At 27.3% G+C, this 14,083-nt stretch overlaps 1 protein-coding gene across 4 annotated transcripts in view; it reads right to left on the bottom strand.

Moving 5' to 3' along the window:
- Positions 1-9,821, bottom strand: part of Atpalpha (sodium/potassium-transporting ATPase subunit alpha) — a 90,578-nt gene extending 80,757 nt beyond the window's left edge. Inside the window, exon 1 of one of the 4 annotated variants that reach the window (XM_015323702.2) lies at positions 9,307-9,821. In XM_015323702.2, the coding sequence (XP_015179188.1) occupies positions 9,307-9,336 (30 nt within the window). In that variant the 5' untranslated portion in view covers positions 9,337-9,821. The remainder of the gene's footprint in view (positions 1-9,306) is intronic. The other 3 variants (XM_015323701.2, XM_015323700.2, XM_015323704.2) reach the window with 3 other exon arrangements.
- Positions 9,822-14,083: the final 4,262 nt, after the last annotated feature.

The raw sequence follows: 14,083 nt of genomic DNA, 5'->3' as shown, positions 1-14,083 counted from the left end.
TTGGAATACAAATCGTCATAGTTTATAATTACTTCCGAACATTCGTTCATTCGTTGGTGAAGGGGGAATGGAGAGAGGGAGTTAAGGGAGAAAACATAAAGTCGGCTGAGAAATTTCATTAAAATACCCGGAACGTTTTGCCATAAGGAGAAAATTTGATTGTCGAGAAATGGCAATTTCCTTAACGACAAATTTTCCTGAGAGAGACTCCCTCTCTCGTTCGCATCGTGGTCATCGTTCTTTTTCTATATGTTTAAATATTTTTTAATATTCTAAAAATAAAAGAAATAATTGTGTTTTGTAGAAAGAGAAAAAAAACACACACACAAAACCGACAATAATACGATTGCAAATTAAGCGTTCTATCGTGAACGAAAATCAAAAAAAAAGAAAATAAAAACAGCAACAAAAAAGATAGAACAGGGGGATGAAAAATATAGGAATGTTAAAAAGTAGATAAGGGTGGGTTAAAAAAATTGTTAATGAAAAAAGAAATTAATGGAACGAATAAACGTGGATATAGATTGGTTTAGTTCCTACCCATTAAAATCATTGACAACGTTCAATATTGCAAACCGAACGAAACTTGTCGCTGTTTAAATCTTCGTGCGAAACGCGCACACACACACACACACACAATACGCATTTTGAGGGGTGGACGCAAAAAAGAGAGGAGAGGTGAGAGAGGTTAGAGCTTGGGTTAATCGATTTATTAATTCCACAGCTGTTAGGTCAATTATTGCATTCCGTCATCTAAAATCGCGTATGAAATTAATGGGCTTGTTTGATACATTGCTAGCTACGTTGCTTTTATCACCAATATTTCATCCACTATAATGCAAATCAGTAGGGGGTTCCCAAGGATCATTTAGATCATAATCCACTTTAAAAGTATCTATATAATCCTTGATTTAACCACTCCCCCCGTTCCTTTACTTCTCCTGTGTGGCATATAGTTTTGATTATTTATATCAGCTGTTCGAATAATATATTTTTCTATTTTTTTTTAATTTAATTTTAAAAATAAAAGATAAAGGACAATGTCAAAAATTTGGTAACACGTTCGAAAAGTTTACAAACAAATTTTTTAATGATAATATACAAAAGAGAAGTATACTAATTGTATAGTTCTAGTGTCCCCCTTTTTTCTTTTTATTACAAATAGTAGTACACGCCCCTGAGATGCACTTCGACAATTGTAACTCGGGCAATTTTCGAGTGGCTCTTAATTAAATTTAAATTCATTAACATGCGCACGTATGTGCACGCGTGTACCCTTCTACTTTGTACCTTCTTCGAGATTATATAAAAGTTTTATCAGGGTATTAAAAAATCTTATCGGAAATTAATATTAAACGTTATATTGTCGTTATTATACTTATTCGGTAATAAAATATTATCATAATTAAATCGACGATTAATTTATATCAACCCATTTTTTTCTATTGAGTAAATTCAAATAATTATTGTAGTTAGGGTATGATACAGTTATGTAAATGTGTGTATGATTTTGAAAAAAAAAAACAATAATGGAGAAATAAATTCGAAGTTAGTTAGTTATTTGATTCTTGCAAATATTGCAATAAAAAATAGTGAAGAAAATTTGTTGTAATTTACATATACTTTAACATACTATTTGATCAATTTTTTAATATGCACGAATAAATTCTATCATATATTCAATAAGGAAATTGGTTTCTGAAATACTTGTACCAACCTTTACATTAATTTCATTTCGTTGATATGTATTTTTAATTATTTTTAAACGTTTTTTTTTATAATATTTCGATAAAAAAATGTAATAAAATTCTATGATTGAATTAATTTCATGTTATTATATAAATGGGTTAAATGTAAATACATTTTTGTATAGTATTATTATAATATAAATATATACTATATTATACTTGACTATACTCGACTATACTCTATTATACTTAACTTTACTCGACTATACTCTATTATACTTGACTATACTCGACTATACTTTATTATACTCGACTATACTCGACTATACATTATTATACTCGACTATATTCGACTATACTTTATTATACTCGACTATACTCGACTATACTCTATTATATTATATTATATTATAAATATAATATTTTTATATATTATATATTATATTATATATATATTATAAATATTATTTTATTATTATTGTATAATACCAATAATAATAATAATAATAATAATAATAATAATAATAATAATAATAATAATAATAATAATAATAATAATAATAATAATAATAATAATAATAATAATAATATAATTTTCAATGAATTCTTTCAACTAGATTTGAACAAAAATAAATATGATATATATTGTTTATAATTATAATATCAAAAATTAAAGATACAAATTTTCTTATTTTATTTGTATCATCATATTAAAAGCAAAGGGAGGGGGGAAGTATAGTATTCGCGGAAATAGTTGAAAAGGATGAACGAGTCAGGATGAATTAGACATTAGAACGTTTGAAGGGCCAGTTTGCAGGGCGTACTTGGTTTCTTACCAAGGAATTATAATTCGTGGTAGCGTGGGTCGACCCTCTGTCGTTCTGAGCCAAACGTCTCGAGGAAGTTCGCCATTAAAATGGCCCAATCAAAGAGAGAAAGAAAGAGAAAGAGAGATAGAAAGAGATGAGAAAAGATACACGAGACGTATCGTTTTCATCGTCTACGAACTGAAATCGTAAATAATGGACACACTAACAAATACATTGTACCTTTTTTTTTGTCCACCGTCCAAAATAATTCAAAAAAAAAAATAAAATTACATGAAATAAAATGTGTATACAAAATGTACGTCAAAAATTTACTCAAATAAGATAAAAAAAATATTAAAAAAAAAAAAAAATAGCGACTCTCAAAATCCTTGGAAATTTTTTTACCTGTAACTCAATCGGTATATTTGTTGATTTTTATTTTTTAACACTATTATTTAACTTACCGCTCGAGGTTATAAATGATCGCGTTTTGATATTTCGTAAAAATACATAAAATATACATTTATTCTTTTCTAAATAAAAGAAAATATTATTTACTTTACAATTCGATATGCTAAAATTTCATTTTACGGTTAGAATTTTAGTAGTTTTTTTTAAACAATCATTTGACCACTCACGATACGAAATACGTATACGTAAAGTGTCGTTAAGTTTAATGTTAATATTAGGAAATTCAGCATAATTTACAAAACAAATAGAGATATAGGATATACCTAAATAAACTATTTCAAAACTCTTTTTTACACTTCACATATGAACCATGTGTGAAACACAGTCTCAGGTGTGTGTATGTGTTTATATGTCTATATGTAATAATATATATTTATATATGGGTATATATGTATCGTATATGAACATGTATTACGTGAAAATGTATATGTGTGCGTGGACGGCCCCCTGACACACATAGACTCGTTAAAATAACGACATAATGGCTAATTTAACGATAATAAGCGCAAACCGTATCGCTCGAATTAACGTCGAAGGTGAGACGAGAGTACTCGAGATAAGGTTGAAAGAGAGAGAGATAAAAAAGGAGATAAAAAGAGCACCGGACATAGAGGAACGGTAGGAATGGGGGAGAGGGATAACATACTCAGGATTCCAAAGCTCTAACACACTTCTAACCCTTTTTGTTGTACACTTCCTGCCATCTTACGGTTTATACGTGAAGTACTTTCACAACGAAAGAAAGAGACAAAACGAGAAAACGAGTATGAGTAAGAGAGAGAGAAAGAGAGAGAAAGAGAGAGAGAGAGAAAGAGAGGGAGAGAGGGAAGGAGGCGAATGGGAAAAACCATCAATCACATTTTCATATATAACATACATAATATGTTATATATATATATATATATTAATAATTCGGATCAATGCGTTTGTCGTTTTATTATTTATTATTTTTTTTTTTTTTTTTAATGAATATTTATCAATTTTAAATAATAAAATAATAAGCGAATAAAAAAGAAATCAATTAATTTCTGTATTACGAATTAATGTAAAATTTCGATCATAATTTATTTTTCTTTGATTGAAACTTTTTTGTTCTATTACGATTATTATTGTTATTATTATTATTATTATTATTATTATTATTATTATTATTATTATTATTTTGTTCGTTTCTTCTCTCGTGTAATTTCTTGAAAGAGGATAAAATTCATGAATAAACAATGAATATCGTTTGGAAGTAAAGTGCCATACTTTTTCTCTCTTTCTCTCACTTTCTCTTTGATGGGATCGTTACGAAAGGAAAAAAAAGAAACGTTTAAAGTTATATAATATATACAATAAATTTAAAATGCCGTGTTTAAAACAGATCCTAGAGATTTCTAAAAGTATCAAATTAACACGTTAAACCTCCCTCGAGCCGTTTTTTTTAAAAGCACAGTTTCATTACACCAAGCCACGTGTACCGATAACGGTGGATTTGAGTTTGATGAATATGCAAATACCTGTGTTATGGGTCAATATATATTTTTCTTTCTAGCTTTCCTTGTTTTTTCTTTTTTGGAGAGGGAGGAATTTAGTAAAATTTATATATTTATTTATTGGTATAGTCAATGTTGTGTGAAACTATAAAATGAAGTGTATATAATTGAAAGATAACAAAACAATATTGCTATAATTTGTTTTACAAAAATGTATAAAACATAACAGAACAATAAAAATATATATATATTATACAACTTTTCAATATACTACACACAACACAATGATATAATAATTTAAAATAAGCAATACTTAAAAACAATGAAATGACAAAACAATTTTTTTTCAAATATATAATATACTTTCTCTCTCTCTCTCTCTCTCTCTCTCTCTCTCTCTCTCTCTCTCTCTCTCTCTCTCTCTCTCTCTCTCTCTCTCTCTCTCTCTCTCTCTCTCTCTCTCTCTCTCTCTCTCTCTCTCTCTCTCTCTCTCTCTCTCTCTCTCTCTCTCTCTCTCTCTCTCTCTCTCTCTCTCTCTCTCTCTCTCTCTCTCTCTCTCTCTCTCTCTCTCTCTCTCTCTCTCTCTCTCTCTATTAACCGACAAAAATATCTAATACTTGACCGTAGAAAACGAAGTTCAATTAAGTATTTATGTACAATATATGAAATGTTGTTACACGTGGAAAAAAACGTGTTAAGAAAGCTAAAGTAATATTCTCGAAAAGAAACCATGAGAAGAGGAAAAAAAATCGAAAGAAAAACTAATAGAAAATAATATGGTGGAATGAGTTTATGGCAGTTACGAAATGGTTTTATTGTTTTTCCTTTTCTTTCGAACTCTTTTATATATATTTTTGTCTTTCTTTTTATCTATCTCTATCTTTCTCTTTCACACACGCACACAATTTCTTTCTAACACCTACCACAACAAGCATAGCTAGTATATTCCCAAGGGAGTCAGCCATCACTATGACCAATGCTAAGGACGGCCTTGACACAAATTCGCTTCCTTTCTTTTTTTATTTTTTCCTTACTCTTTCTCTTACTCTTTCTCATTCAAACAATCTTTTGATAGTAACAAGTTACTTTATCTTCCATCGTATTTATTAATAGACCGGATAAACATGGCGTTAACGATAATGTTAAACCGAGTAACAAGTAACATTGATAAGAGAATGAAAAATTGTTTGATTATATTACAATAAGTATTTATCGATCTTATATCTTAACAATCGAATTAAACTAACATTATTAGTACAATGCTAATTTATTAATACAATGGGAAGAGAGAGAAAAAATTATTCTCGTTAAATATAATAATTTATATGTGAATTGTTTCTAAATAAATTCACGATTTACGTGTGTTGTATTATATTGTGTTTTATTCTAAGTACAATTAATATTAAAACCTCATAAAAAATGTGATGAATTATTCGTATGTAAGAATTCATTTATTAAACAAACTTTTTATTTTTTTTTCGTTTAATTATGATTAAATCCTAATATAAAAATAACACGATCCTAAGAATACGCTGTGCACACATAAACGTTTAAATTATAATATTTACAAATTGTTATCTACCAAAATAATATATATATATAAATCTATAAATATAAATAAACGTACATATATATATTTACTTGTATCAAAGTTAAAATAGAAATAAATATCAAAAAATATAAAAATAGAATTGACGTTAGGATACGTGGGAAAATTTAGATATTTGAGACTAAAGGGGCACATACACAAAGTTAGAAAAATAAAAACGATACTCTGATATCAAATCCATTCGTAGATTTTCTATATGCGAATATATACAAAGTGTTACATTATATTTTTTTGCCAAATTTTTTCCAACATATTCTATAAAAAATAAAAGATAAGAAAGAAAATGTTTTATAAACGATTCATTAAAAAGTTATAAAAAAAAAGAAAACATATTCCTGATATTTATTTAACTTTTTATTTGAAAAATTAAACTGCACACAATTTTTTTCGTAGATTTTCTCCAAAATAAATTATTAATAATTGGTATTAGAAATTCGAAAGTTCATTGCCGCAAATACCAAATCCCGCCATTTTTTCCGTCCCCGAACGCAACCATAAAAAAAAAAAAACATAAATAATATTCTAATACTATTTCATCAACACTTATAAATTCCATTAAATGGTTTTCCAATAGATGACCAATTTTTGGAACCTCTATTACTCCCCCTCCCTCAGATTTCCAAATGTGACGTTAATAGAATTTTGTAATTATGAAGAAAAACAAGAGAAAAAAAATTTATCAAACACAAATGAATATGAATTCTTAACTGCAATTAAGGAAAAATTGAAGGAAAAAATAAATATATAATGTAATAAATTTTAATTCTTTTTAAATACCAAAGTTTTGAATTCATAATCAATATATAAAACACATTTTTAAATGATATTACAATTTAGAATTTATTTGATCGTATGTGTAGAAGATATTTTTTCTTAATTTTATTTATATAAAATATATTGTTATAATTTAATGCGAAAATAACTGGAACACGCTATATACAAACGAGTAAGTTAAAATGGAAATGTGTGTGTGTGTTATGTGTGATATCAAGAACCTTCAAAAAGTTCTTTAAGTGTGAATAAGTGTGTGTATACATTACAAGTATTTCAAGTAACTATCAAAGGAAAAAGATAAAACGGTAGCAAGGAATGAAACAGGAGCACTGACATTCCAATAGCATGTTCGCACTTTATATAGAAAGAGAAAGAAAAAAATATATATATATATGAAGAGAGAGAGGGAGAGGATAGAAGTGTGAAGAAGTGTTTAAAGTGAGAGAGAGAGAGAGATAGAGAGAAAGTGAAAACCTTGACGTTCTATTTCATCTTTTATATAAATAACTTTTCTTTCCAAATCTTACCTTCGAAATAATCCAAAGAGTTTTCAAATAATAACTAAATGACGAATAGGTTATTACAAATTGTTTAAATATTAATTATATTATTGATAATTATTCAATAATTAATCATACCTGTAAATATCACAAATGTTAACAGATATTTCGAAGAAAAAAGTAAACGTTATGTTATGCAAGTTTCTATTGTAATAAAGGAATATTATTTTAATCTGTACGATAATTTATTCGATGAATATATCTTGTAATTGCACGATAATTAATAACAATGATATTAGTTTTTATCTATAAGTATGCTTTTCACCTTGTTTAAAAGAAAAAAAAAGATTAGAAAATATAATATTTTAAGGGAATTTTGTGCTTAACTATTTGAAAACTTATCTACTAATTACGAAACTAATAAATAACGGTGTTATAATATCTTAATATAGTCAATTAAATTATTTATGTTCTAAGTTCTTTATCGTGATATCTACTACAATAAGAGAAAATGAATAGATTAAAAAATAAATAAATAAATATAATTCTATTACTATAAATTTATAATAATACAACAATTAAAAGTCAATTACTTGAATAATTTACTTGAGCTTAATATTTGTTCCTAATATTATACTTATTGTTAGTTTTATTTATCTAATGTAAAAATGGAGTACCACCATTTAAATATAAGATTCATTATGATTACAGAAAATTAAAAATTTGCAAATAATTAAAAAAAAAACTATAATGATTTAAATTATTACTTACGCTTATTCGCGGATTTGAATTTCGCGGTAATTGCTAGATATTCTCCCGCCATTTTTTTCTTCATTAGCACACAACCAAAAATAAATATAACAATTGTTCTTCAACGATTAAATAAAAAGAAACAAAATTAACGAACGGTTCAAAATTAACATTTTTTTTAAATTAAAATAATATTTATATAATTAATGTGGTATGCTAAAATATTAGAAATAATTTTTGTAACTCGTGCTATCTCTATTATGTGCCTTATTTATCCAACTAATGACAAGGAATGAACGAAGAATTATGGTTACAAAGACCACGTCTTAACGATGCATCTTCGAGAATGACATACTAGTCTCATTAAAATTATCCTTATCATTGACATTACGTATGTAGCTAGAAGATAATAGAAGTAAAAAAGAAATGATCATGGGTCAATGCACTACTCGACACTCGTAACTGTCTTATCCTAACATCTCATTGTCAAGGATCCAACGATAGTCTTAAATATAACTTACAAACTTACTATACAAAATTATAAATAAAAACAATTAAAAATAATCTAAACATCGATTAATCAATTGAATCATGTAATACGGTGACCATATTTATAGCAGCTATTCTGATTTTTTCTTTTATAAATAATTAAAATAGCAAATTATAAAGTTAATTAAATTAATGAATTTTTCAAGATTATTAATTGCTAATTATTGAAAATATTTTATCCAATATACATATTTGTTTACATTTCATAACAAATATTACAAAAATAAAAACAAACAAATATAACCTATATTTTCATATTTTTATTATAGAATAAAAAATAATATGGTTACCGTTTATATATTTGAAAAATTTTCCTCGATTACGAGAGAAAGTAGGAAAAACCAAAAGCAAATTAGAAATAAAATTGTTCTAGAACCCAAGAAGGATGGGCGTGGTTTACCCAACGAACGTTGTTTCCTGTATGACAACGCATGGACTTATAAAAATGACAAAAGTAATTACAGTTAGATCGATATTGAAATCTATCGAACGTGATTGTATTTTGTTTTTTTCTCTTTAAATACAAATAAATATCATGAATTATAAGTAACAAGTAATACGAAGCTGAAAAATCATCCTCTCGTATACTTGTAGTATAAAATTTAAGATAATCGTTGGATTATGATATTAATTAGATAACAAAAAATAGAAAAAAAAGAATGGACATAAATAACTTACTTCGGTGGCTAGCTTCCCCATCGACGCCATCTTGACAACAACAACGATGGTCGTCGAACGAAGATCTTTCAACTACCTGCTGTCCCCACGATGAATACACTCCCCTTCTCCCTCTATTCTTCTCCTAATACCTTTCAATAATCTTTTCTAACCTCACTATTGTTAATTTTCTTATTTATGTTTTCGAGTTTATAATCTTTCAATCGCACCACAGGACACCTGTTGAAAGACTGAGGTATATAATAATAAAAAGAGAGAGAGTGAAAAAGAGTATTAGACTCTTTTTATTTTTCTATCTTCTTCTATCTCACTCTATAGCCATTGTTAAAACACTCACACGTAAACACACGCGACAAATTGATATTACTATAAATATATGTTATTACTAATTGATGAAAACCACGAAACTGTACGAAAGATAAAAGAAAACAAAAATCTTTCTCTTAATTTAAAAACAAAATACCAGTTACACCACAGAAAACAGACACGTGCTGACGTCACACCAGAAACCTTTTATACACGATACTACGAAGAGGACGAAGATAACTCGAGGTACTGAGCACTATCGTACCCCCACTACTTACTACCTTACTAGACCGGACCGGCACACACAAGTCCCTCTCTTTTCGTAATCATTCGGCTATCTTCGACTCAAATCGGAGCGATCGCCGATTTCTATAGGCCGACGAACTCTATTCTCCCACTATTCTTATCTCTCTCTCGCCCGCGCACTGTCCATTGGACACTAGCGGCCGCGCAAGCGCATTTGCGCCATCTCGCGCGAAAATGCTTCTTTTGATTTAAATGTTTTTTGAATTTATTTTAATTTAATTATATTTGTCTATTAATTCGTTAAATAGAAGAATTATTTAACAATAAATTATTTACATGTATGTAATTTATTAATAGGTTGTTTATATATTATAACTAAAAAATAAATGTAAAATTAATTAAGATGATTTTATTTTTTTTAAATTTGATAGGAAAGAATGTTTATTTCTTAAAACTTTTTCTTTGGCATGAATATTATTATTGATTAATAATAAATATTGTATTAAATAAATAATCAGTATATATATATGAATATTTTGTTCGATATAAATAATTAATTATATTCATAACAAAATATTGTTTATTAATAAGTCCAATAACCAAATTTTATATTTACAAGTATTTTTTAATGAAAATTGAAATTTGATGTATTAATTGTTATAATACTAACTAATTTTATTAAATATGAATACTGATTATTTATTAAAAATATTACTGAAAAATATTGAACAGTACTGACCTAATGGGAATAAAATTTTAGAATTCGCATGAATAACTATGAATTATTAGATCTGAAGTAATCCAGGCAAATGACGTACCCTATGCACTCTGGTTACTTGACGAGAAGAGTTTGTTCATCCTTTTCGCGCTCTCTCCAGTTCGTTAGGAGAATCCACTTTAATTTAGGCCAAATTAACCTCCTCGAAGACATATGCCCTCGTTGATCCCTATCACTTGATCCTACCAAAGAAACATATAGATCTTTAAACGAAATTTTCTAAACCAAACAAAAAAAATCTTAATAAAATATTAATTGTAATTATTATTAATATTCATATTCATACCAATTATTAATCATTTATTTGAATTCGTATCTTCATCGAAATAAAATTCGGTAATTGACGATTACCCTCGTACCAATTCGGCTACATATACTACTACGCATATCAAGTTCAAAATTAATTTAAATAATTTATGTGCACACATTGTTTTTTATAATAAATTTAAATTAAATCTACTACGTAAATCAAAATCAAAATAAATTTAAATATGTGCACATATTGTTTCATTATATTCAATCATAAATAAAAGTAATTTTTTCGTCACGTCAGTGCATGAATTAATTACCTGTTACACGAAGAAAGAAAGCTAACAATTTTTTCATGCGGAAAGAAGAGGATGAGAGAAGAAGGCTCATCAATCATTGTCATCTGTCTTGCTTTTTTCTCGCACCATTAAGCATGTACCTTTAACTTGAACATTTTCAACAGTTTTTTTCTCCCACAATTCAGTTGTACATTTATTTTTCGTTTCGTTCATTTTACTCAACACGTTAATCTTTATTGATGCGTAAATGTCAGTGCAATTTTTATTACGTAGTACGTACATTGTAAAACAAAAAGCGTCGACTAGGGATGAAAAAAAAGTAACAATAAATGAAAAATGAAAAAGAGAAAGAGAAGAGAAAAAATACGATGAATTTCATTTATACATATTTGTAGTAACAACAATATTATATATTGTCAGTTTTCATAAGTAGAAAGTTCCCCTTCCAAATGATATAAGGCAAAGTTACTTTACTCCTTCTACGCAAGGTGTTCTGCGCAGGCGGTTAAATTTGAAACAAAATTTATAAATACTACAAATTCCATTTTTCATTATTAAAAGAACAATTGCGTATTTGCGTAAAGAACAAAGTCCTTAGAACAATACTAGCTTTACCATGATATTTTCAATCTTTTTCACGAACCCAACTGTTAATACAGCACTACCACATGTATATAAACATCAATAAAGGATTGTATTAGTCGGTAAATCCATTTCGCAAGTTCGTGTTCAAGCTGACAAGAACGGAAAGGGATAGAATAGATAGGTGTACGGTAGACCTATCGTTCTAGTTCGCACGTTCAAAACTTCCCTCGTTATCCTCGATGTATGACGCCTACAATGTGAACGATAACTATGTGCATAAATGTTTATACATATATTTGTATATATATATATATGTATGTATACGTATATATTTTTGTATGTGTTTATATAAAACAGTATGTATGCAGGTTGATGCACACACCTATGTATAAATGGACGAGGACAAATGCAGTTGCATCGTGCATCGTCGATGTTCTCCCCTGTAAACAGGAGTTTGTTCTCGCAAACGTCATCGAATCGAAATAATGTCAAGGACGGAAGTACGGTAACCAATCGTTATCACCGAACAAATTTGTAAACCGTTCATGCAGAAAATGTGAATCCACGCTTGGATAATAGTCAAAATATCTAAAATATAAAAAAAGAAAAATGAGATGTCATGTCTTTTTGCTTTTAAATCGATTATTCGAGTGTCAATAATAATTTTTTTTTCTTTTTACAATTATATTTCTATTTGTTTCCGAGTATTTGTTTCTTTCGTTCATATTAATCGTAGTTTCTGTATACAATAATTATTAGTGTTTTATATTATATTGGTAACATGAAACCATCTTGCTTAATGAAATGCATTGAGATTAATAAAAATAAGCATGCAGAACGTATATTAATTATTTCTATATTTGATGTTAAAACACCATATTGTTTCTTCGAATGCATTGAAATAAATTAAAATATGTGTATGCAACACGTATAGATAGATTTCCAAATATATAATATATATTTGGAAAATGATATCGATCTGACGTCAAAATAGATTAGATTGATCTAAAACGAAATATATGAAAATTCGATAAGGTTAGTCACAGGATTTCCTTACTTAGAAACCGAATAAATCAAAATCTGTCAGATTCAACGATTGGTATTTGTAAGTATATATCTGATTTAAAATAACGATATTCTCGTGATTGATTTTTATCGTTATACATTTCTAAAGAATAGAAAATAATAGATGAAGAATATCTTTGCGAATGTTTTTTCTTTGTAATCTATAGAGTGTCGAAAAAAAAATTATCAACTTAAACTATATTTTATCTTAGAATGTTCTCTGTAAATTTATATAACGTAAAAAATATTTCTTATTTAATTATATTATTAAATAGATAAGCGCGCATAATTTACGCTTATTAATTATTTTACAGTTATTTAATATATCGTATATTTTATAATAAGAATTAAATAAACAAAAATAAATAATAGTTTTATATTTTAATAATTTCATTTAAATAACTTTTAGACTATATTAATAACGAGCACTTTATGCATTTTTCACTGTTTTCTTTTTTATCGTCTGCCAATTGAATATTGCATTTAACAAACAATCAAACAAACGAAAATAAAACATTGTAAATACTTTAGACAAAATTTGTATGAAGAACAAGAAAAACATATTATGTAAGCTTTCTCGAAAATACTTGAAGTTGAATCGAATGAAAAGAAAGTAAGAAATTAAAGGTGACGTCAATTTTGCTATGAGACCGCTCGTAAATCTACAGATAACAGTAGCTGCGTTGTAAAATGTCGAGAAACAATAGCACCTTCGTGGCGGCTAACGTTCAATAAAGCCATTCGATCCTAGCCGATCATGGTCATACGATTTGATTGAAAATTTATTAGTCGATATATAATCCTTTAACTGCAATCTCATCCCCTTTAAAACGTGACCATATGAATCTCCATTATTAAATCATTTTCTTTTTAAATACGTTGAATATCAATAACAATTTCAACAATTCGAAATTTTCTATTCAACATTTATAAACCATCACACAAAATTTCTAATCCTATTATCTAATAATACTAATTACATAAAATTAAATTTAATTAAAATATAAATCCCTACACATTGGTTGTATCGTCGAACAATAATAATTAAATCCAATAATTATCAATAATTAACTAATATAATAGAGATAAACAATTTAAATAACAAATACGTATTTCCATCCATTAGTAATATCGCGTTTCAAATCTCATGATTATTTAATAATACAAGTTACGTTAGTTCGGCATACCCTAAATGCAAATGACGAATTAAAATTCCTACTCTTACATTTATTACACTTCGTAAACTATA

The sequence above is a fragment of the Polistes dominula genome, unplaced genomic scaffold (assembly GCF_049000335.1).
Source record: "Polistes dominula isolate Pdom_NZ unplaced genomic scaffold, Pdom_raw_medaka contig_73, whole genome shotgun sequence".
Classification (NCBI taxonomy): domain Eukaryota; kingdom Metazoa; phylum Arthropoda; class Insecta; order Hymenoptera; family Vespidae; genus Polistes; species Polistes dominula.
Note: the sequence above shows the minus strand (reverse complement) of the source record. Positions and strands in the feature narration are given on the sequence as shown.